This window comes from Myotis myotis, unplaced genomic scaffold (assembly GCF_014108235.1).
Source record: "Myotis myotis isolate mMyoMyo1 unplaced genomic scaffold, mMyoMyo1.p scaffold_m19_p_2, whole genome shotgun sequence".
Classification (NCBI taxonomy): domain Eukaryota; kingdom Metazoa; phylum Chordata; class Mammalia; order Chiroptera; family Vespertilionidae; genus Myotis; species Myotis myotis.
The window spans coordinates 17,267,769-17,285,735 of NW_023416324.1; the positions used below are offsets into that span (position 1 = coordinate 17,267,769).

The window sequence follows — 17,967 nt, forward strand, 5'->3', positions numbered from 1 at the left end:
TCTTAGCCTCAAAGGATTCTTTTAATTAAAACATTGAGGTCTTTGTTAAATCTATGTTAAACAATTGCATTACAGAGAAAAACAAAACAACAACACAAACACACATCATTAAACATATTTATAAAGTATTAAAACAAGAAATTTATGCCATTAATTAAAATTAAACATCAAATATATTTACTTGCAATTTTACATTTTAAAAGATACATATTTTAAAAACAAATGGCTTAAATATCAATACATTTTCATGTAACATTCATTAATTACTTTTAAAAATTAACATTTAGTAACAAAGGCATGTCACTGATACAAATGCCCTTTAAATGCTTACTGCGTCCAGAACCGTAACTGCCATCTCGACGTGGGCCGCGGGCATGCTCAACAATTACTCGCTCACCACAAAGGTCTTTGCCATTCAATTCATAAACAGCATCATCTGCATCTCGCAGATCATCAAACTCCACAAACCCATATCTAGAAGAGAGCAAACAAAATCGTGGTTGGCACCATCCTGACATCCAGCTTCATTACACTGAAGAGAAACCAATGAGGTTCATGCTTAGCAAAGGTTAGGTGGGGTTTGCAAATTAAAGATCAACTTCCTCTTCCCTTGAGCAGAAACCACTTTGCTTTGTGCCAACAGGTTAAGGAGACTTCTCAAGGTAGACTCCTGTCTTTCTAGTAGGAGCCTGACTAAATATAGAGACCACTTCTTTAGTTCCCCAGTAGTTGGTGGCAACTACGAAGACCTCCACAGGGATGCTTGATATAAGGTATCAAAATATTGCATAAAACTCTCTGATTAGATCTACATTCAGACACTGTCTTAACTGTTGAATCAAGTTTGGAATAACATACCAGGTTAAAAAATCTCCAATCTCCTTGATGAAAAAATTATTTAAAATGTCTCTTTTCCTCTACCTAAAGGAAGTAGTCACAAATGAATAAATGTTCTAGAAATTATCAGTGAGAAATAGTCAGAGCTCTTCACTTCCTTGCAATATCCCAAATTCATTTTCATGAGGTTTTAGGTAGCCTGGAGTTCTCTAAAACCTATCTACAACTGAGCAAACTTCTATACAAACTGTTGTTAGAAATTTCCCAGCAAATAGGTTTGGTGGTTTAACATATACCAGAAAGAAAACAAACTACCCCCCAAAATTCTATTAATGCCTGTTAGAGACTACAACTTACAAAACAAAAGCACAAAATCTATAAGATATTTATAAGCAAGATGAAACAAACTATGTTATCAATAAACTTGTAGTTTGGTCTATGATAGACAACTGTGAAAAGTCTAGCTTTGTGACCACTGACTACATCTAAAAACCAAAGCCATCTTAATGATGGCTTTGATCACATATCTGATCACAAAGGGAAGTTATCAGCAGTGTCTTTAAACTCTAACAAAGTTGGGCACACAAGCAAACTTAGTAGTGTTTCTCTGCGTTTAAACATGCTGGAACTAAAAACAAATTAAAAGATTTGCTACAAGTTCATCCAGCCTGACCAAAATGATTCCAGCTTCTTTAACCCTTTGCGGTCCAATTTTATTTTTGGAATTCAAACAGTCTGGTCCAAATTAATTGACGGGATCCAATGTTGAACCGGTTTGCGGTGTCGACCTCAGCCTCGATATTGGACTTGCTCCTAGCGCCTGGTCTGTCGAGTCAGCCTCGACGTTGGACCGAAAAGGGTTAACATGTAATACTATATATCCTCAGTAATATGTTAAGTAAGAGAACTCAGTTTTGCAGAATTCTTTCTTTACTAAAGGGTTCCTTTCCAGCAAGTCTCTCAAGGTGACAATGCACAACTTTAGAGGGTTCTTTATGCTGAAATGGCATTCAAATGTTAAGAGTCACTAAATCTCAACTCCCTTAAAAAATGTAACACAGACACACCCAGCTGTTTAATGGGAAATGTTTTGCAGTAACACAACTCAGAAGTCACCTGGCTCTCTTCATGGGCTATGAAGTCTTTAAAACATGGTTTCATAATTCCATGGGCTAGAATTTCTGAGCAACTTAATAAGAATGACATTGAACTTGAGGTAATATTTGACAGAGCAGGTAAAACCTCTCCAAATCAGTGACTTTCTATGTTAAAAAGTGCTTTAGCCACTAAAAATCTCTAATAGATCATGTACTGCTGCTGTTTTTTCCTTCCCAAAGTAGTGTGGGTCATGAGGAAAGTTATACTATTATTTTTAGAGAAACAAGTTTGAAAAGCAAAAAAAAAAATAAATTCAAATCTATTTTCTCTTTGGTTTATTTCTAAATAGATAATAAAGTACCCCCCTCTAAATTAAGAACCTTCTTAACTGTCAAGACTTGTCATACGTCTGCTTTGCCCACAGAATCACTGCTCTTGGCATCATATGAGAGCCTGATGCTCAGTATAGAGGGATGGGAGAAAACACTTAACATGGGCAGGATGAAATGGCCTCCACACCCCTCTGGCTCAGCACCATTCAATGACCCCAACTCATTAATGTGATGCCAGAAGGAAAACAATGACTCCTAAAGATTAAATAAATAAGAGGAACATCTAAACAGTTCTGTTCAAAATAATGATTTACAACTACTTAGGGGTCAGAGAATGCAAGACCCTATGCTATGCAAATCATCCAAAATAAAAAGCCAAACTTTTGTTAACAAGTGATGTGTGTGAGACCTATGTGGCAATGCATTCTCCCAGACTCAGAGATCCTCCTGTGCAGGCTCATTCTGTGCCAAGGCTTACCTGCAGAACTCATCTAACGTTAAAGGGAAAGTAAGGACAACCTGTTAAGTGGAGGCACAATGATCTACAAACAAAAGGTAATGCTCAAAGACAGACCTATCTTTTTTTTTGCAGCTGAGGCTGAAGGAGGGCATACCTTGCCAATAAAATTCTTCCCTGAGTTGTAGAGATTCATTTGTGTTTTTAGAGGATAATGGCCCCTACAGTCCTTCCTTAATATTTATTTCTAAAAAGTCCCAACAGGTGGGTCACATAGTAGCCATATTTTTGTGGGCTATCCAAGATCGTCATATAGCTGACTTATGATCAAATTTACTTCACAGAAAAATTTTGGCTACCACTCTATGAAAAGCCACAAAGCTTATTTGGAACATTTTAATGCCAAAGTCCAGTCCAAGGGTAAATGAGGCACCTGTCACTGACATACTGGGTGGTTTGGAAGATGAACTCAAGTATCTTTCTATAACAGGGGTGGGCAAACTTTTTGACTCGAGGGCCACAATGGGTTCTTAAACTGGACCGGAGGGCCGGAACAAAAGCATGGATGGAGTGTTTGTGTGAACTAACATAAATTCAAAGTAAATATCATTACATAAAAGGGTACGGTCTTTTTTTTCAATAGTTTTATTCATTTCAAATGGGCCGGATCGCGGGCCGTAGTTTGCCCATGGCTGTTGTATAACCACAAACCATACCTGAAAGGGACTCCTGTGCTAAGACCAAAGACCAGGTCAGTGTGGTTGCTTCTAACACATTACTGTTTATTTAGATCTGCTTTACTCAAAGAATGACTTACTTCATTCAATAAAGTGAAAGGGTTCCCAAATAAAGCAAAAAGACTACATATTAACAATAAAATGTTACTTAACATTTAATTTCCATATGCTGGGCAATGTTACCTTATTTAATATTCATAATACTTAGAGTCAGGTCTATTATCCCTGTTTTACAGATGAGGAAAATGAGGTATATTGTAACTATTAAGACTGCAGAAGCAAGAACTGGCCTGGGTTCTAGTCCTAGTTCTGCTATAAACCAACTCTAAAAAGCACATTTAAATAATTTTATTTCTCTTGGTCTAATTTATCTATGAAAAGAGGTAGCTGCACTACATATGTCTAAGGTTTCTTCTAACATCAGAAGTATGACAGATAAAAGTTAGTCCTCCTCTGGCTTAATGATGGAATGATGGGATAATTTAAGCCAATATGGTAGGCACCAGAGGTATACAAGAGTGACAGATGGACAGGGATAAATTTAATTTCACCCTCTAAAATACCTTTTAAAACTACTGTATGGGTCCCAATTTTAATTTATTTAAATACTTTAACTGTCTCTGAAATTTTAGTGCCTTCTAGAAAGAACTCTTTTTAAATCCACCTTAATATCCCTTTGAACTTTGCATAAAATAACATGAAATTAATCTCTGCTCCCCAAAGTACTCTCCTTTTGATACCTTTGTCAGAGTGATATTACACACATGTGTACATGTCTCTGGTGTGACCTGAGAATAAGCCTCACAAGAACACAGCCCAACATTTCTGAATTCTAGCTATAGACACCCTTCCTCTTCTGCTCTATTAAAAACAAAGACCATCTTTCAATAATTCTAGTATGAGAATAAAGAAGTTGAAGGAATTCTGGAGACTGAATCTAAGACAAATTTAAAAATCCCTCTATGGCAGGGATTGGTAAAAACAAAAAGCCCCCAATATTCCTCCTCCTGCTGGACTCCCACATGTCACATCTCTCAACCTTTCTCCCCTATACCTATGTAAAGAGCAAACAGCATGGCCTAATTATTAAACATACTCTAGTTAACAATTAAAAGAAAAACCTACTTTCTTCAACATTTCTCTGCTATTGCCTTTTCCCAAACTCTTTTTCTCGGGATCTTCTTTTATCCTGACAAATGGAGTAAAAAACGAAGGGAGGGAAGTTCCTGTTACTTTCTCCCTAAAAAAAGTGGACACCATGATGCTTAGCAAGTATAGACAGGTATCTGGAAACCACAAACGAATGGCACACTGAATGATGTGGGCTGCTCTAAACTTTAGCCCATTCTTCTAATTAACAACGCTATGGTCTTCCTCATTCAACACCTAATGTACTGCTCAGGCTAGCCGTCAGAACGTTGAAATGCTAGAACTGAAATGACATGTTTATCAAACTAAAGTACTCCAAGACTTCGGTTTTAGAAGAATTCACTGAAGAATTATCATCTGAGCTTGTGTTATTACTAAATAGTTTTTCTGTGATCCTAATAACCTATACCAATGGTCCCCAAATACCATTCTGCATGTTCCACTGAAGAGAATGTGGAGTTGATCTCACCCCTTTTGGAACAGCTTAGGGTCACCTCTGTCTTCCAAACATCATCTCTGAAGAGGGAGACTGGAGAAAAGTCCCATCTGAAAAATTATGAGCATGACTCGCTCTGGAGATAGGCTGATCAGTGGCTAACTGGTCAGGGACTGACTAAGGGGGGATGCTTGATACCAGCTAACTGACAGGGAGTGGATATGGGGAACAAGGGAAAGCAAGCCTCCATGCGTGTGCCTGAGATCACCCACCAACACTGCTCACACCAAGGGGCATGCCTTGGATGTTCTCGCTATAAGAAAAATTTGCCCCTTTTCACAGTGGATCTCTGCTCACCTTTGTCCTAAAACTGTGCCACATGCTTTTCTCTGTATGTGGACATGACAGTCCTCAGCCAACCATCAGCAGGATGTGTTTTGTTTTCCCAATGTGGTGAGCCATTCCCACATTCACTCATTTTCCTTGTAAGAACCGAACCTCTCCATGGCTGGTCAGGATTAGGGATGGTGCTGTAGCCAAGGAAAAATTTTCATCTGTTGAAGTTAACCCACGGGTTGCCTTGAACCCTTAAACTAGGGTCAATAGCACTGTACATTAAGGGCAGAGCCCTTAAATCTACCCTGAAAGAAATGGCATTTAGTGAACAGGAATTAAATAGCTTTCTTTAAAAGCATTCAGTGTTGGACCTATGCTTCAGCCAACTTGGTGTTTGAGATGAAAAACGTTAGGACACACTGATAAGAGAGTGATAATAATTTAAAAAAACCATAGTAATTCTTGCTGCCTGCTTGGAAAACTGCAGAGATACTTCTGCAACCAACTCTCTAGTGTTCAGGTGAGGCCAACTTGGACAAAAGTTTGTGAGTGAGAACTATAACATCTCCAGATCCCAAAGGTCTGCTGCATTCCAGGGAAGCAGTGGTCAGGTCCTCAAAGTAGAACCAGTGTCACATTCACTTCTTTGGGTCACCAATTATGGTTGCAATTTGACTTTCCCGGTAAGAGGTTTCGTTATAACCCACAACTAGGAGCTGCTACTACATAAAATAGGTTCCTGAGATTTTTTTCCTAATTTGAGACAGGAAGGAGGCTTCTCTGGGCATTCTGGCCTTCCTTTCTTTAGTCTCAGAGGAGGGAGGGCCATCAAGGCCACCCGGAGAAGGTGGATGACTTACCCGTGCTCACTGAGTGGCAGAGCTGGGGTGCGACTTCAGGGCTCACCAATACCCAGTCTGGGGCTCTTTTCACGTCGGCAAACTGGCAGTTCCTGCACACCAAGAGCTCTCTGATTAGAGCTAGTGTGGATTCCTGGTCTGCAAACGTTGGCCACAGCTCAGTCTGCACTTGATTTTTCCCCACCTTCAAAGAAGAAAACCTACCTCATGATTTCTCTTCTGGATCCCTGACCATCAAATTCACTCCCCAAACCTTATAATCTTATAATCTACCTTTGACTATTCCTCTCTGGTTGCCCATTCAGTCTATTGTCTAGTTCTACAGTTTTCTCACTCTGTTGGGCCCTCAGGACTCTTCCTGTTTGATTAACTTACTTAATTCTAAGATATGGCTATTTTTTCTTAGTCAACTTGTCTCTTTACACATAGCAGAGAAAGTCAGCTACTTTTATCATTCTTCTGCTCAGAGGTCTATAATGACTCCTAAATATCTGTTTATGCCATTCTCTAAACTTGGAATGCCTTGATTACACAAGGTAAATAATACCAATCTTCTTCCATATACTCTCTGAGTCTCAGAAATTTGCCAGATTCCAAATTTTAGCACTTTCTTTAAAGTTTCAACACGTCTATTCAGTTTTATGTTTCACACAACGTTTTTGCGGCTATTCAAGCCTTGTTCTTTTTTCTTTGTGCTTATCCTCTCATTTGATTATGAGCTCTTTAATAAAAACAGCAAAGGTTAATATTTATCACACTGTAAATAATTATTCATGTTTCATTCATTCCTCATATCATAGATGCAGAGTATACTACTACTACATCTCCCATTTTACAAATGAGAAGACTGAGGCTTGAAGAGGCTAAGCAACTTGCTCATTGTCAAGGAGCTCATAAGTGGTATAGCTAAATATGAACCCAGATCCATCTGACCCTAAAACCCAAGCTCTTAACCACAGGTTACACTGCCTTCATAAAGGCAGATGCTTCTCTCCCATAGTCCTGAGTATAATCTTTTTCATTCAACAAATGCTGCTGCTTGACTTGACAATTGAACTTCAGATCAGCCAGGCTGTATTAAAGTTTTTTGACAGACTAGGGTAAAGTCTCCAGAGGAAAAAAAGAAATTTATCTCAGGGCAGGGTGAAACACCTCTAAGCTTGGGAAATATGACAACCAGGTTACTTTCACTCTTGTCTTTTGGTTCCCATTAGCCAGTGTCAGCCATCTGGTCCTTCCGAAAACATGTGTGGGTTCAGAATATAACAGACTAGAAGAATAGAGGAAAAATAAGATTATTCTGTGCCATGCCCATTCTGGAGGTCCCATATCAACCCCCAGAATCTGTCTTTGGTTTTAGGCTCAGCAAAAATTAGACCAGCATAGAGACATTAGAGAGTTGGGCCTAGAGGTGGTAGATGTGAATGGATATTGACAATATTATGTATTTAAGAATGCATTTAGTTTTGTAAGGGATGATAACTGGGACCAAAAAAATCCTATATAATAAAAGGCTGATATGCAAATTGACCAAATGGCAGGAAGACCAGTCGATATGATGCACACTGACCACCAGGGGGCAGATGCTCAACACAGGAGCTCCCCTTTGGTGGTCAGTGCATTCCTACAGGGGGAGCACCACTCAGCCAGAAGCCCTGAGCTGGGCTCATAGCTGGTGAGCACAGCAGTGGTGGCGGGAGCCTCCCCTGCCTCCACGGCAGTCAGACATTCCCTGAGGGCTCCCGGACTGTGAGAGGTTGCAGGCTGGGCTGAGGGACACCCCCCCCCCCTTCCAGTGCATGAATTTCGTGCACGGGGCCTCTAGTATAAATATAAGCATGAATAATGAGGAAAAATGGACCAGAAATCAAAGAATATTATAAGGTTTACAGATCTCCAACTATACAGGAATTATAATAACCAGAAAATACTTTGCAGATAAGCATGTAAGATCTGACGAATTTCAACTACGATTAACGTGACTACTACAGCCCAAATTCCTTTGTAATAACTTTCACAACTTTGATGCTTCTAGTAATCTCACAGATGAAAAAACTGACTTAGAGCAGTTAAGTAACTTGCAAGGCTACCCGACACCTGGGATTCTTCAAATCTTGATCTAACACTCGATCACCATGTTCTACTATCTCCTATACACCAAGAGAAAGAAGTGGTTCATACGAGCAAACACAATTTGAGAAACACAAGTTCTAGAACACAGAATATCAGTTTCATCAAATTATGTGCTGGGGGTGACAAATGCCCACATGAATATTAGCATCTTATAAGAAAAATTAAGTGACAAAAAATACCATATCTGGCCCAGCTGGTGTGGCTCAGTTGGTTGAGCATTGACCCACGAACCAGGCAGGAGGTCACGGTTCGATTCCCAGTCAGAGCACATGCCCGGGCTGCGCACTCAATCCACAGTAGGAGGCGTGTAGGAGGCAGCCGATTCATGATTCTCTCTCATCACTGATGGTTTCTATCTTTCTCTCTCCCTCTCGCTGAAATCAACACAAACATATTAAAAAAATACCAATTTTGCATCTGTTGTGTATTAATACTAGTAAGTTGAAACAATTATTCTCTAGACTACTAGTAGAACCAAATCTATAAATTAATTATTAAAATGTTAACACCAGTCTAGGGAAACAGAGAAAGGTATCAAACCATAAAGGAAATACCAGCCCATTTCTAAAGGATTATTCTAAAGGAATATTCACATACTGGGGTGAGGAAAATAGAATAGAAACAATCACTATCCTAAAAACAACGCAATAAAATACAGTTCCTCCAGCCTGTATTTTATAGTTCCTCCAGAAAAGGAGGTAGAGAAATATGTATCAAATTCAAATTTATTTTTACTTTATAACTGTCCTATGCACTTACATGCTAATTTGTTTCAACTATCCAAAACTGTTTTAAAAAATTAACTAAGGTTGCCAAGCCATTTCACTTTTACTAGGTGGCAGTTATATTTCTATCCTACAAAATGCAACTAAGCCCAGAAAGCAACAGACCTACAAATAATGTGTAGATAAAATGATCACAACCAGAACCTCCTGTCATAACTAAATATTATTTTGACATTTTAAGTCAACATGGCTGCTTTCCTTAAATGGGGGGGGGGGGGGGGTTAAAGAGGGGAGGCATACACAATCACACTTGTGTCTATTTCCATTTTCAGACACTTTTCAACATTAAGTGTAAGTGAAATTAGAAGGTCTACATGAAAAGGGGGTTAACTACTCCCTGCTGACACACTTAAGTTCATGAAACCTCAATCACAATTATAAACAATCAAAAAAACCTCAAGAGATGAAAGTCATATAACCAACTTAATATAAAGCTCTTGGGACATAAGATAGAATTACTGTTAACAAAAAAGAATTACTGTTACTTGTACGTAATGAAATATAAAGTTTTACATTCAACAGACAGCACAACCTGATTCCACACCAAGGATACAAAGAAAACTAGTTCCTACTTCTAAAGACACTATGAGTGGGGTGACAGGTGTTAAGGCCTCTTATAATAGGTTACGCCTCTGGGACCATCTTGGCTGTTCTCATGTCCCTCAACTGCCCCAACCCCTGGGCTAAGGTCAGTTGCTTTTGCATTTTTATTTTTGGTTAAAGATGACACTCCCTATGTTATTTCTTGGGGGTGCCCTTTCCCTGAAAATGGCCATTTAATAAAATTATTTTAACATTAATGGGTAGCTTTATTTTATCCACATGAAATAACATTTCTCTATATCAGTGCTTCTAGTCTGTGTTCCTGATTCCCTTGCCTGAGATTCCTGCTTGATTCATTCCTGAACATTGAACTCAAACTCCCTCCTTTCAGTCTCTGCCCTTTTCTAGGTCTTGGAGGTCTTTGCCCCCATCCTCCAATTCTGGCATTCAGGGCTAAAGATATGGTTGGGGTACTCAGATGAGGGGTAACAAGTATCCTTAAAGTGCTTCTTCAGGTATCGTCATTTGCAGTTCAGAGACCTCTAGACCAGCAGTTCTCAACCTGTGGGTTGCAACCCCTTTGGTGGTCGAAGGACCCTTTCACAGGGGTCGCCTAAGACCATCCTGCATATCAGATATTTACATGACAATTCATAACAGTAGCAACATGACAGTTATGAAGTAGCAACGAAAATAATTTTATGGTTGGGTCACAACATGAGGAACTGCACTTAAAGCGCCAAAAGGTTGAGAACCACCGCCCCTAGACTTACATCTCAATACAAAGAAAAAGGTCATGGAGGGTATTTCCTCAAATAAGGGCACGTACATTCTGATCCCTCCCCTTCAGGATACTCCAAGACCAGACAGCCCTAGCAATGCTAACAGGACGGAGGTCATTTATAGCATTTACTCGCACAAATCCTACCCAGGTCAGCCATAACAATACTGATATTACTGTATAGTTCAGGGGTGGGCAAACTTTTTGACTCGAGGGCCACAGTGGGTTCTTAAACTGGACCGGAGGGCCGGAACAAAAGCATGGATGGAGTGTTTGTGTGAACTAATATAAATTCAAAGTAAACATCATTACATAAAAGGGTACGGTCTTTTTTTTCAATAGTTTTATTCATTTCAAACGTAGTTTGCCCACGGCTGGTATAGTTCTTCAAAGAGTAGCCTGAGGTGGAGAATCACTAGCAAGAGTCTATCCAGGGCCAATGTCATAAAAAGTACCACCTGTCATATTTTTGGCAGTTACTTGTCAGCTTGTTGGAAGCCTCTGCCAAGAGACCAAAGACTGAACAAGTTGTGGAACCTGAACCACCTTCTCACCCTTGGAGACAAGTCCCAAAAGGACAGGACAGAAGCATCTGGAAAGAAAGTGAAGCTTTGACTGACACTTCCATGCTATATCTAGTATGATGAATAGGGAAGATCTTCAGTTTCCAGAATTGTCCATAACTCATTCTGTAAGCATGGGCCAGTCACTTAATTTCCCCATGCCTCAGTCTCCCCAACAGTACAAACTAGAGACATCACTTGTTTGTAAAGTGCTTTGATATAATCAGTTGAAAAAAAGAAATAATACAAATGTACAGTTAATATATTCTAGTTTTAAAATTCTAGTGTTAGCTTACAGATTTCTAAATACCACATCTAATAGTATTCTGTCAGATGCTTGGAGTACCTTTCGTCTAAGGAGCTCAAAGTATAATTTTCTATTTAGGTTATTTGGAAGCACCCAAAAATACTGGTAAGCCAAAGCATATTTTATCTAGTTTACATCCTGTGCCTATCTTTTAAGAAGAGACAAATACTTCACATGGCCCTTTTATTCACATGTTACCTCAATGAGGAAGGAAGGAACAAGATATTAAATGGAGGAATAGGGGTTTAAAAAATGACTCGGCCAAATAAAGATAATGTTCATTCAGATAACAAACTGGGGACCCAGGACCCAGGAGTGGAAGTGTTGAGCCAGGGTAATTTATGCTAGTAACACATTTGGTCAAAACTGCAGTATGGTATTGTCTCCTGGCAGTGATTTATCAAGATGACAAATTTAAAAAATTACCCATGTCTTTGGAAAAATAAAGTAACATTTTTTTTTTTTTTTTTGGAGGTAGGATGACTTCAACAAGAGTTTAGCACAAACATAACTTGGTCACATTTGTATTGGTCACACTACTAATAAAACCATAGACTGCTATTTAATCCATAGTCCTATTTTTCATTATGTCTTATTTGCTCTAGAAAAAGTTCTTGGTTAAAACACACAAGACCCTTTCACCTGTTTAATCAGCCAAGATTTTAAACGACATGGATGCCAGGATGAAGTTATTTGGCTGTATGCAACAACAGCCTGGAAAATGTTTATTCTTACTGTGACACATGAACTTTACGTCATAGAATCTGTCCTAAGGAATGACAAAAATGCAAACTTTTATGCACATGATATCCACCACAGGGTTATTTTTAACAGCAAGAATTTAGAGACAACCTTGGAGTAATGGCTGGGTAAATCATGACACAGCCATACAATGGGTTTTATGCAGTCATTAAATAGATGTGCACGAGAAAGATTTTAATGTAATAGAAAAAATATATAAGTAAAAAAAGTGGGACATAAAATTGCACACAAGACCATGCCTATGTTAAAAGAATTTTTAATATTTTTTTCTTTGTGCTTTTGGTATTGTTTAAATTATCCACCACAAACCTACATTTATTTTCTAATCAGTCAAAAGTTTTTATAATCAGAAATGTGGTATTTTGAAGTGTTAACTTTATGCATAAACAGTTGTTCAAATACTCCTTTAAATGAATCTATATTTTAAATCTTAGATAATCATAAAATTAATCCAGAACCAAACTCCTTACTTTTCTTAGAGATCCAAAGCCTGGGACTGTGTGGGTTCAAATGTGACATTTTGAGGGCAGAACTGCCCAAGAACAAAAAAGTGGTGGGGTCTTTAAAGGGAGAATGTTTTTCTTTTGTCATTCCTGTCACCCATTAATTGTATCGTTACCATAAAAAATAAAATTTATCTGCTTTTTGGTGATGGATAAAGGCAACCTCTCATATGATTAATAAACTAACAGGTTCAATTAATCTGAAACCAATTCTTGGAACACTAAACTAATTATATTTCCTTTATCACCCTTTTAAAAGAAGAGAAAACACAAGCTCCCATCAAATCTGTCAAAAGAAAAAATCCTTGCCCTAGCCCAGTGGTTCTCAACCTTGGCTGCACATTAGAATCACCTGGGAATTTTTTTCAAATCCTGATTTCTGGGACTCATTCTCTGGAAATTCTGTTTCTTAGTTATGGGGTGGGGCCACAACATTAGTAACAAAGAAACAGAATTTCCGGAGGATGAGGCCCAGAAATCAGGATTTGAAAAAGATTCCCAGGTGATTCTAATGTGCAGCCAAGGTTGAGAACCACTGCCCTAGCCGGTTTGGCTCAGTGGATAGAGCGTCGGCCTGTGAACTGAAGGATCCTGGGTTCGATTCAGGTCAAGGGCACATGCCTGGGTTGTGGGCTCGATCCCCAGAGGGGGTGTGCAGGAGGCAGCCAATCAATGATTCTCTCTCCTCATTGATGTTTCTATCTCTCCCTTGCTCTTCCTCTCTGAAATCAGTAAAAATATATTAAAAAAAAAAAAAAAAAGATAAAATCCTTCCTTGTGTAGGTCCTGGGGGTTGGTGGAGATTCATTTTAGTATCTGAAGCCTAACAATACCCACAGTGATCAGAGACAACAGAATAAAGACTCAACTCATTGAAAAAGTCTGAACAGATTTAAAAAATTAAATAAGGTACCTTCTACTTGGAGGAATTTTTAAGAAGGGTGAAAACAATGCCGAAACTGGTTTGGCTCAGCGGATAGAGCGTCGGCCTGCGGACTGAAGGGTCCCAGGTTCCAATTCCGGTTGGGGGCATGTACCTGGGTTGCGGGCATATCCCCAGTAGGAGATGTGCAGGAGGCAGCTGATCGATGTTTCTCTCTCATCGATGTTTCTAACTCTCTATCTCTCTCCCTTCCTCTCTGTAAAATCAATAAAATATATTAAAAAAAAAAAAAAAAAGAATGGTGAAAACAAAACTTTCTGGTAATATTTAGCTATTGTGAAAACCCAATTAAACAGACCAGGACATCTCCTAAAAATTTTGGCTACTTACAATTTCACTGTAATATGAAACACAGGTTCTGAATTTATAGCCAAGCTTCCCTGGAGAGTTTTATTATTATTATTATTTTTTATTTTTATTCCCCCCTCCTCCCCGGAGAGTTTTAATTCATGCCTTTAACAAACTTAGACAAACAAACAACAATACAAAAACAACCACCTCAATGATTTGGGGGTTTACCGGTCCAACTACTAAGCAAGTAAAATAATTTCAGAATGTGATAAATTGTACTCATTAACTAAAATATGGAAAAATTAAGATATAAGGATCTAGGATTAAAACCACAAGATTTTGTGGCAATAGAAACTACTCTATCAAAAATACTTTACATGGAGACAGTGATTTTATTATTAATAAAAAAGCCCACAAGACTCACAAATAATCAAGGACAGCGAAAGTTACCATGGAGTTGAAAGGCTATAAACAGGTGCTGCTAATATTGTTGCTTCCTTGGCTCCCAGGGTGACTACTGCTGGAGTCAGTGTGGCAGGTATGAATGTAGGATCCACCTAAGGAGATCTGGAGTGGTCTCTATTGGTCCTGGGGAGATCTACATCATGTTTGTGGTCCTAACCTGAACCATCCTCCTAGGAGTTCTCTAAAACAAAGGCAATCTAGATTAAGGTGGCCTGGTACAATGAACTACTGCACACATACTCTTCTCCAAATCCCCAGAGGGCCCATAAAAGCCTCTCCTGGACACTAAAATCTCACATGGACAGTTCATTTGATTCCTCATTTAGTCAACTTTCTATTATAGCAGTACTTTATGCCTGTGTAATTAATTCTGAACTGTACCCTCAACCATTCAGCTTCTTATATATATCTTAACTTGATGTATCTGTCAACTGATATATCTCCCTTCTACAAATTTGAACTCTTCAGCAATTCTTAAAAACACTATTCACCCAACATCTGCTTTTGAGTTTCAATTACTAATAATCACAATCCAGGTATATTCAGGAATACTTCTCAGGGAGATAGATCTACTATCCTTCTTAGTTTCCAGGACTATAAGGTTATACATGTTACTATATTATGCCATCTTTTCCTTTTGTACCCACTTCTTCCATTCAGACTCCTCTGCACTTTTGCCATCTTGTCCAAATAATTCTTGCTTAAAATACATCTATGCCATTGGCCCTCAGCTCATTTTCCTCTGTAATGACCCCTGAATGCTGCCAGAAGGTGTACTTGCTTGATGATGGTCACACCAGTCTTCAAATCCCTGAAACGACTTCCTATTCCTCATTTCAACCTTCACTTTCAATTACAGATTTCATGCACATCATAGTTTCCCCAAAGAGATCTAGATATTTAGGGTTCTGGAAGAATCTGCCCTTCCTCTTATCCCAACATTTCCAGGATTGCTCAATTTTCCCCTCCAGAGCCTTTGAATTACTAATCCATAATTTTGAATTTTTTTGTATAAAGTCTTATAGTTGTTTCTGTTGTGAAATTTCTAGATCCTTCATGGGATTCAATCCAAACTAGATTGTTTATTACTTCTCAAAATTACTCCTTATTGGACCACCTCCTCACTATCTGTTATGACATACACTATTCCCAGACATTTCTCCTTCTCCATTTCAAACTCTGGTCAATCCATTCTTTAAAGCACAGTTCAAACAACCATTCCAAGTTTTACATGTCTGAGTTTAAAGTGAGAGCAAACATTTCTTAACTCAAAGTATACATTTTATAACCATGAACACTTTATTTAAGAACAGAATTCTTTTCTGCCGCTTCCACAATTCATTTAGCACAGTAGCAGGCATCCTGTTGGTGGGTTATCAACATATTTGTTCAATTAACCAGTTTTCCCATTAATATCAACATTATGACCTGCTCTGTCACTTGAATAACCTTAAAGAGACCTCACCAAACATGCTTCAAACTAAGATGTCTCCTAAAGACCACAGTCAAATCCCTGCGATTACAGCTACCATCTGTAGCTATGAGCCAAATGCTTTACAATTATTATCTCTAATCTTCCTGAATGAGGAAACTTAGAATTTGGGAAGTAACTTGCCCACAGATAGTAAGTGGTGAAGCTAAGATTTGACCAAGGTTCTGTCTAGTTTCAAAACCCATGCTTTTCCATAAAATTCAGTTATTCTGTCAACTCATTTGGGTTCTGAAGAAAACTTGGAATTTTAACTTGAACTCTCAGGTATATATGTATCACAATAACAATCTCCCCCCCCCCCCACACACACTTTATCTAGTAAATTTCTTAAGACCGAAAGCTCTGTTGTACAAAACGAGTACTCTTCTAAGTCCTTTACGCTAAAAGTCATATTCATACTAAACAATTTTTTTTTCATACTAAACAATTTATTGAAGACATTTCCTTCGTAAGGAAGTGATTCTTCCTAATGATCAATTTGAAATGACTTTAAAACCCAGCCAACAAATTGAGTATATGGTAGCTACCAATTTGCTCAAATATGCACCTTATATTTAGGTATCTTCCATAACTGCTCAAGTGTCAGCAGCTAGTATTATACTGGGGAGTAAATTGTAGCCACATCAGACCTGTTGCAAAGTAGGTCTTAAAAAAAAACACGTCAAGAGTGCCTCTTAACACCAAGGTTCAGGATTGTAAAATGTTCCCCTTACTCCTTTTAACCTCTATACCCATTCCTACCTACATTTCCTGGTTCTGATAGTTTTTCCTGTTGAGCATATTCTCCAGACCTGACTCCTCAGCTGTTTTCCCTGAAACGCGTGGCCCCTGCGGGCACTGCTCTGCCAAAATAGATTAGAAATGCGAGGAACAGACCACACACCCGGGGAGCAGTACGCTGTGGCCTCCGTCTACATGAGCCACTCGACGCACAGACTGGCCGGGCGGCCACTGTTCTCCAACAAATCCTACCACGACAAAGCAATTTTCCGGCAAGCTGGAGAACAGAAACCACCGCCTGGGAACCGCACGGAGTCTTAAAGATGAGGAGCGAAGACGTCAATTTACCCACGCGGAGGGGACGGCGAGGGCTTTCAGCACCGCAGGGCGATACTTTCGAAACTGTCACTAGACTCCTCAAACCGGAATCTCCCGCCCAAAAAAAGTGTGGCACATGCTGTCTAAACAAGGCCTCCCTCGAGCGCCTCGCGCCGGGAAAGATGCGCCGTGGCCGTGTGATTCATTGGAAGGGAAGAGGGGAAAAGGGGCAGGAAATCCTATTTCCAGCAGCTCTCAGAGCGGGAAAGGCCGGTCTCCGGCCGGAGAACAGCCGGGCCCCGGGCCCAGCGCCTGGGAAGGAAAAACCCAGGCCTCCTCGGCGCCCTGAAGCTGTGCCCTCCCGCCTGGAGCCCCAACCTCACTCGGGTTTTCCTTCTCCCCGTCCCACTCGTAGCCTCACCACTGCTCCCATTTCCCTCCACCACCCCCACCCGCGCAGGCGCAGTGGGAACCCGGGCCTACCCGCGCCCCCGAGGCGCCGCGACTATGGCGGAGCCGGAGCAGGCCGGCAGCAGCCTCGCTCCGGGCTGGCGTCCCTCTTCCGTCCCCGCGGCTTCCCCCCACAGCCGGGGCCCTGACCCCACCCGGCGGCCCCATCTTGCGCCCTCCTCACCCGTTCTTCAGATCCACCTCCAGAATCTTCCCGTAGCCCTTAAAGAAGCGCTCCACATCGCGCTCCCGGGCCTGGTAGCTCAGGCGGCCAATGTACACCCGCGGCATCCCGGCAACGGCGGCAGCTTGGCCCGGCCCCAGCCCCCTTAGGCGGCGGCCGGCGAAACGAGACCGCGGCGACGGCGGCAGCGGCGACGGCGGCAACGGGCGGGCGGCGAGACCGACGCAGCCGAACCCGAGCGACGTACGCGAGCACGCACTTCACGGGCGCGCGCTTCCCGTCTCCTGCGGGGAGGGGTGGGTAACGGGAGGGAACGCGCGTTCGCTTCCCGCCCAGCCGCGGTGAGGGCGGGGCTTGCCAGGGGTCGCGCAGGCGTGGGGCGGGGCCAGGTGATGGACAGGCGGCACAGGCGGTGCGGGGGCCCCTCGCCCCTCCGCCCGGGACGTCTTCTCGCGAGCTCGCCGTCGCGAGGCCTGCGGCCGCCG

General features: G+C 40.7%; 1 protein-coding gene across 1 annotated transcript in view; it reads right to left on the minus strand.

The window, feature by feature from the left end:
- The window catches only part of SRSF4 (serine and arginine rich splicing factor 4), a 30,258-nt gene extending 12,491 nt beyond the window's left edge, over positions 1–17,767 (minus strand). The window contains exons 1-2 of the mRNA XM_036347178.1: positions 17,483–17,767; positions 332–474 (exon numbers count right to left, since the gene is read on the minus strand). Coding sequence (XP_036203071.1) covers positions 332–474; positions 17,483–17,589 — 250 coding nt within the window. The 5' untranslated portion in view covers positions 17,590–17,767. The remainder of the gene's footprint in view (positions 1–331; positions 475–17,482) is intronic.
- Between the last annotated feature and the right edge of the window lie 200 nt (positions 17,768–17,967).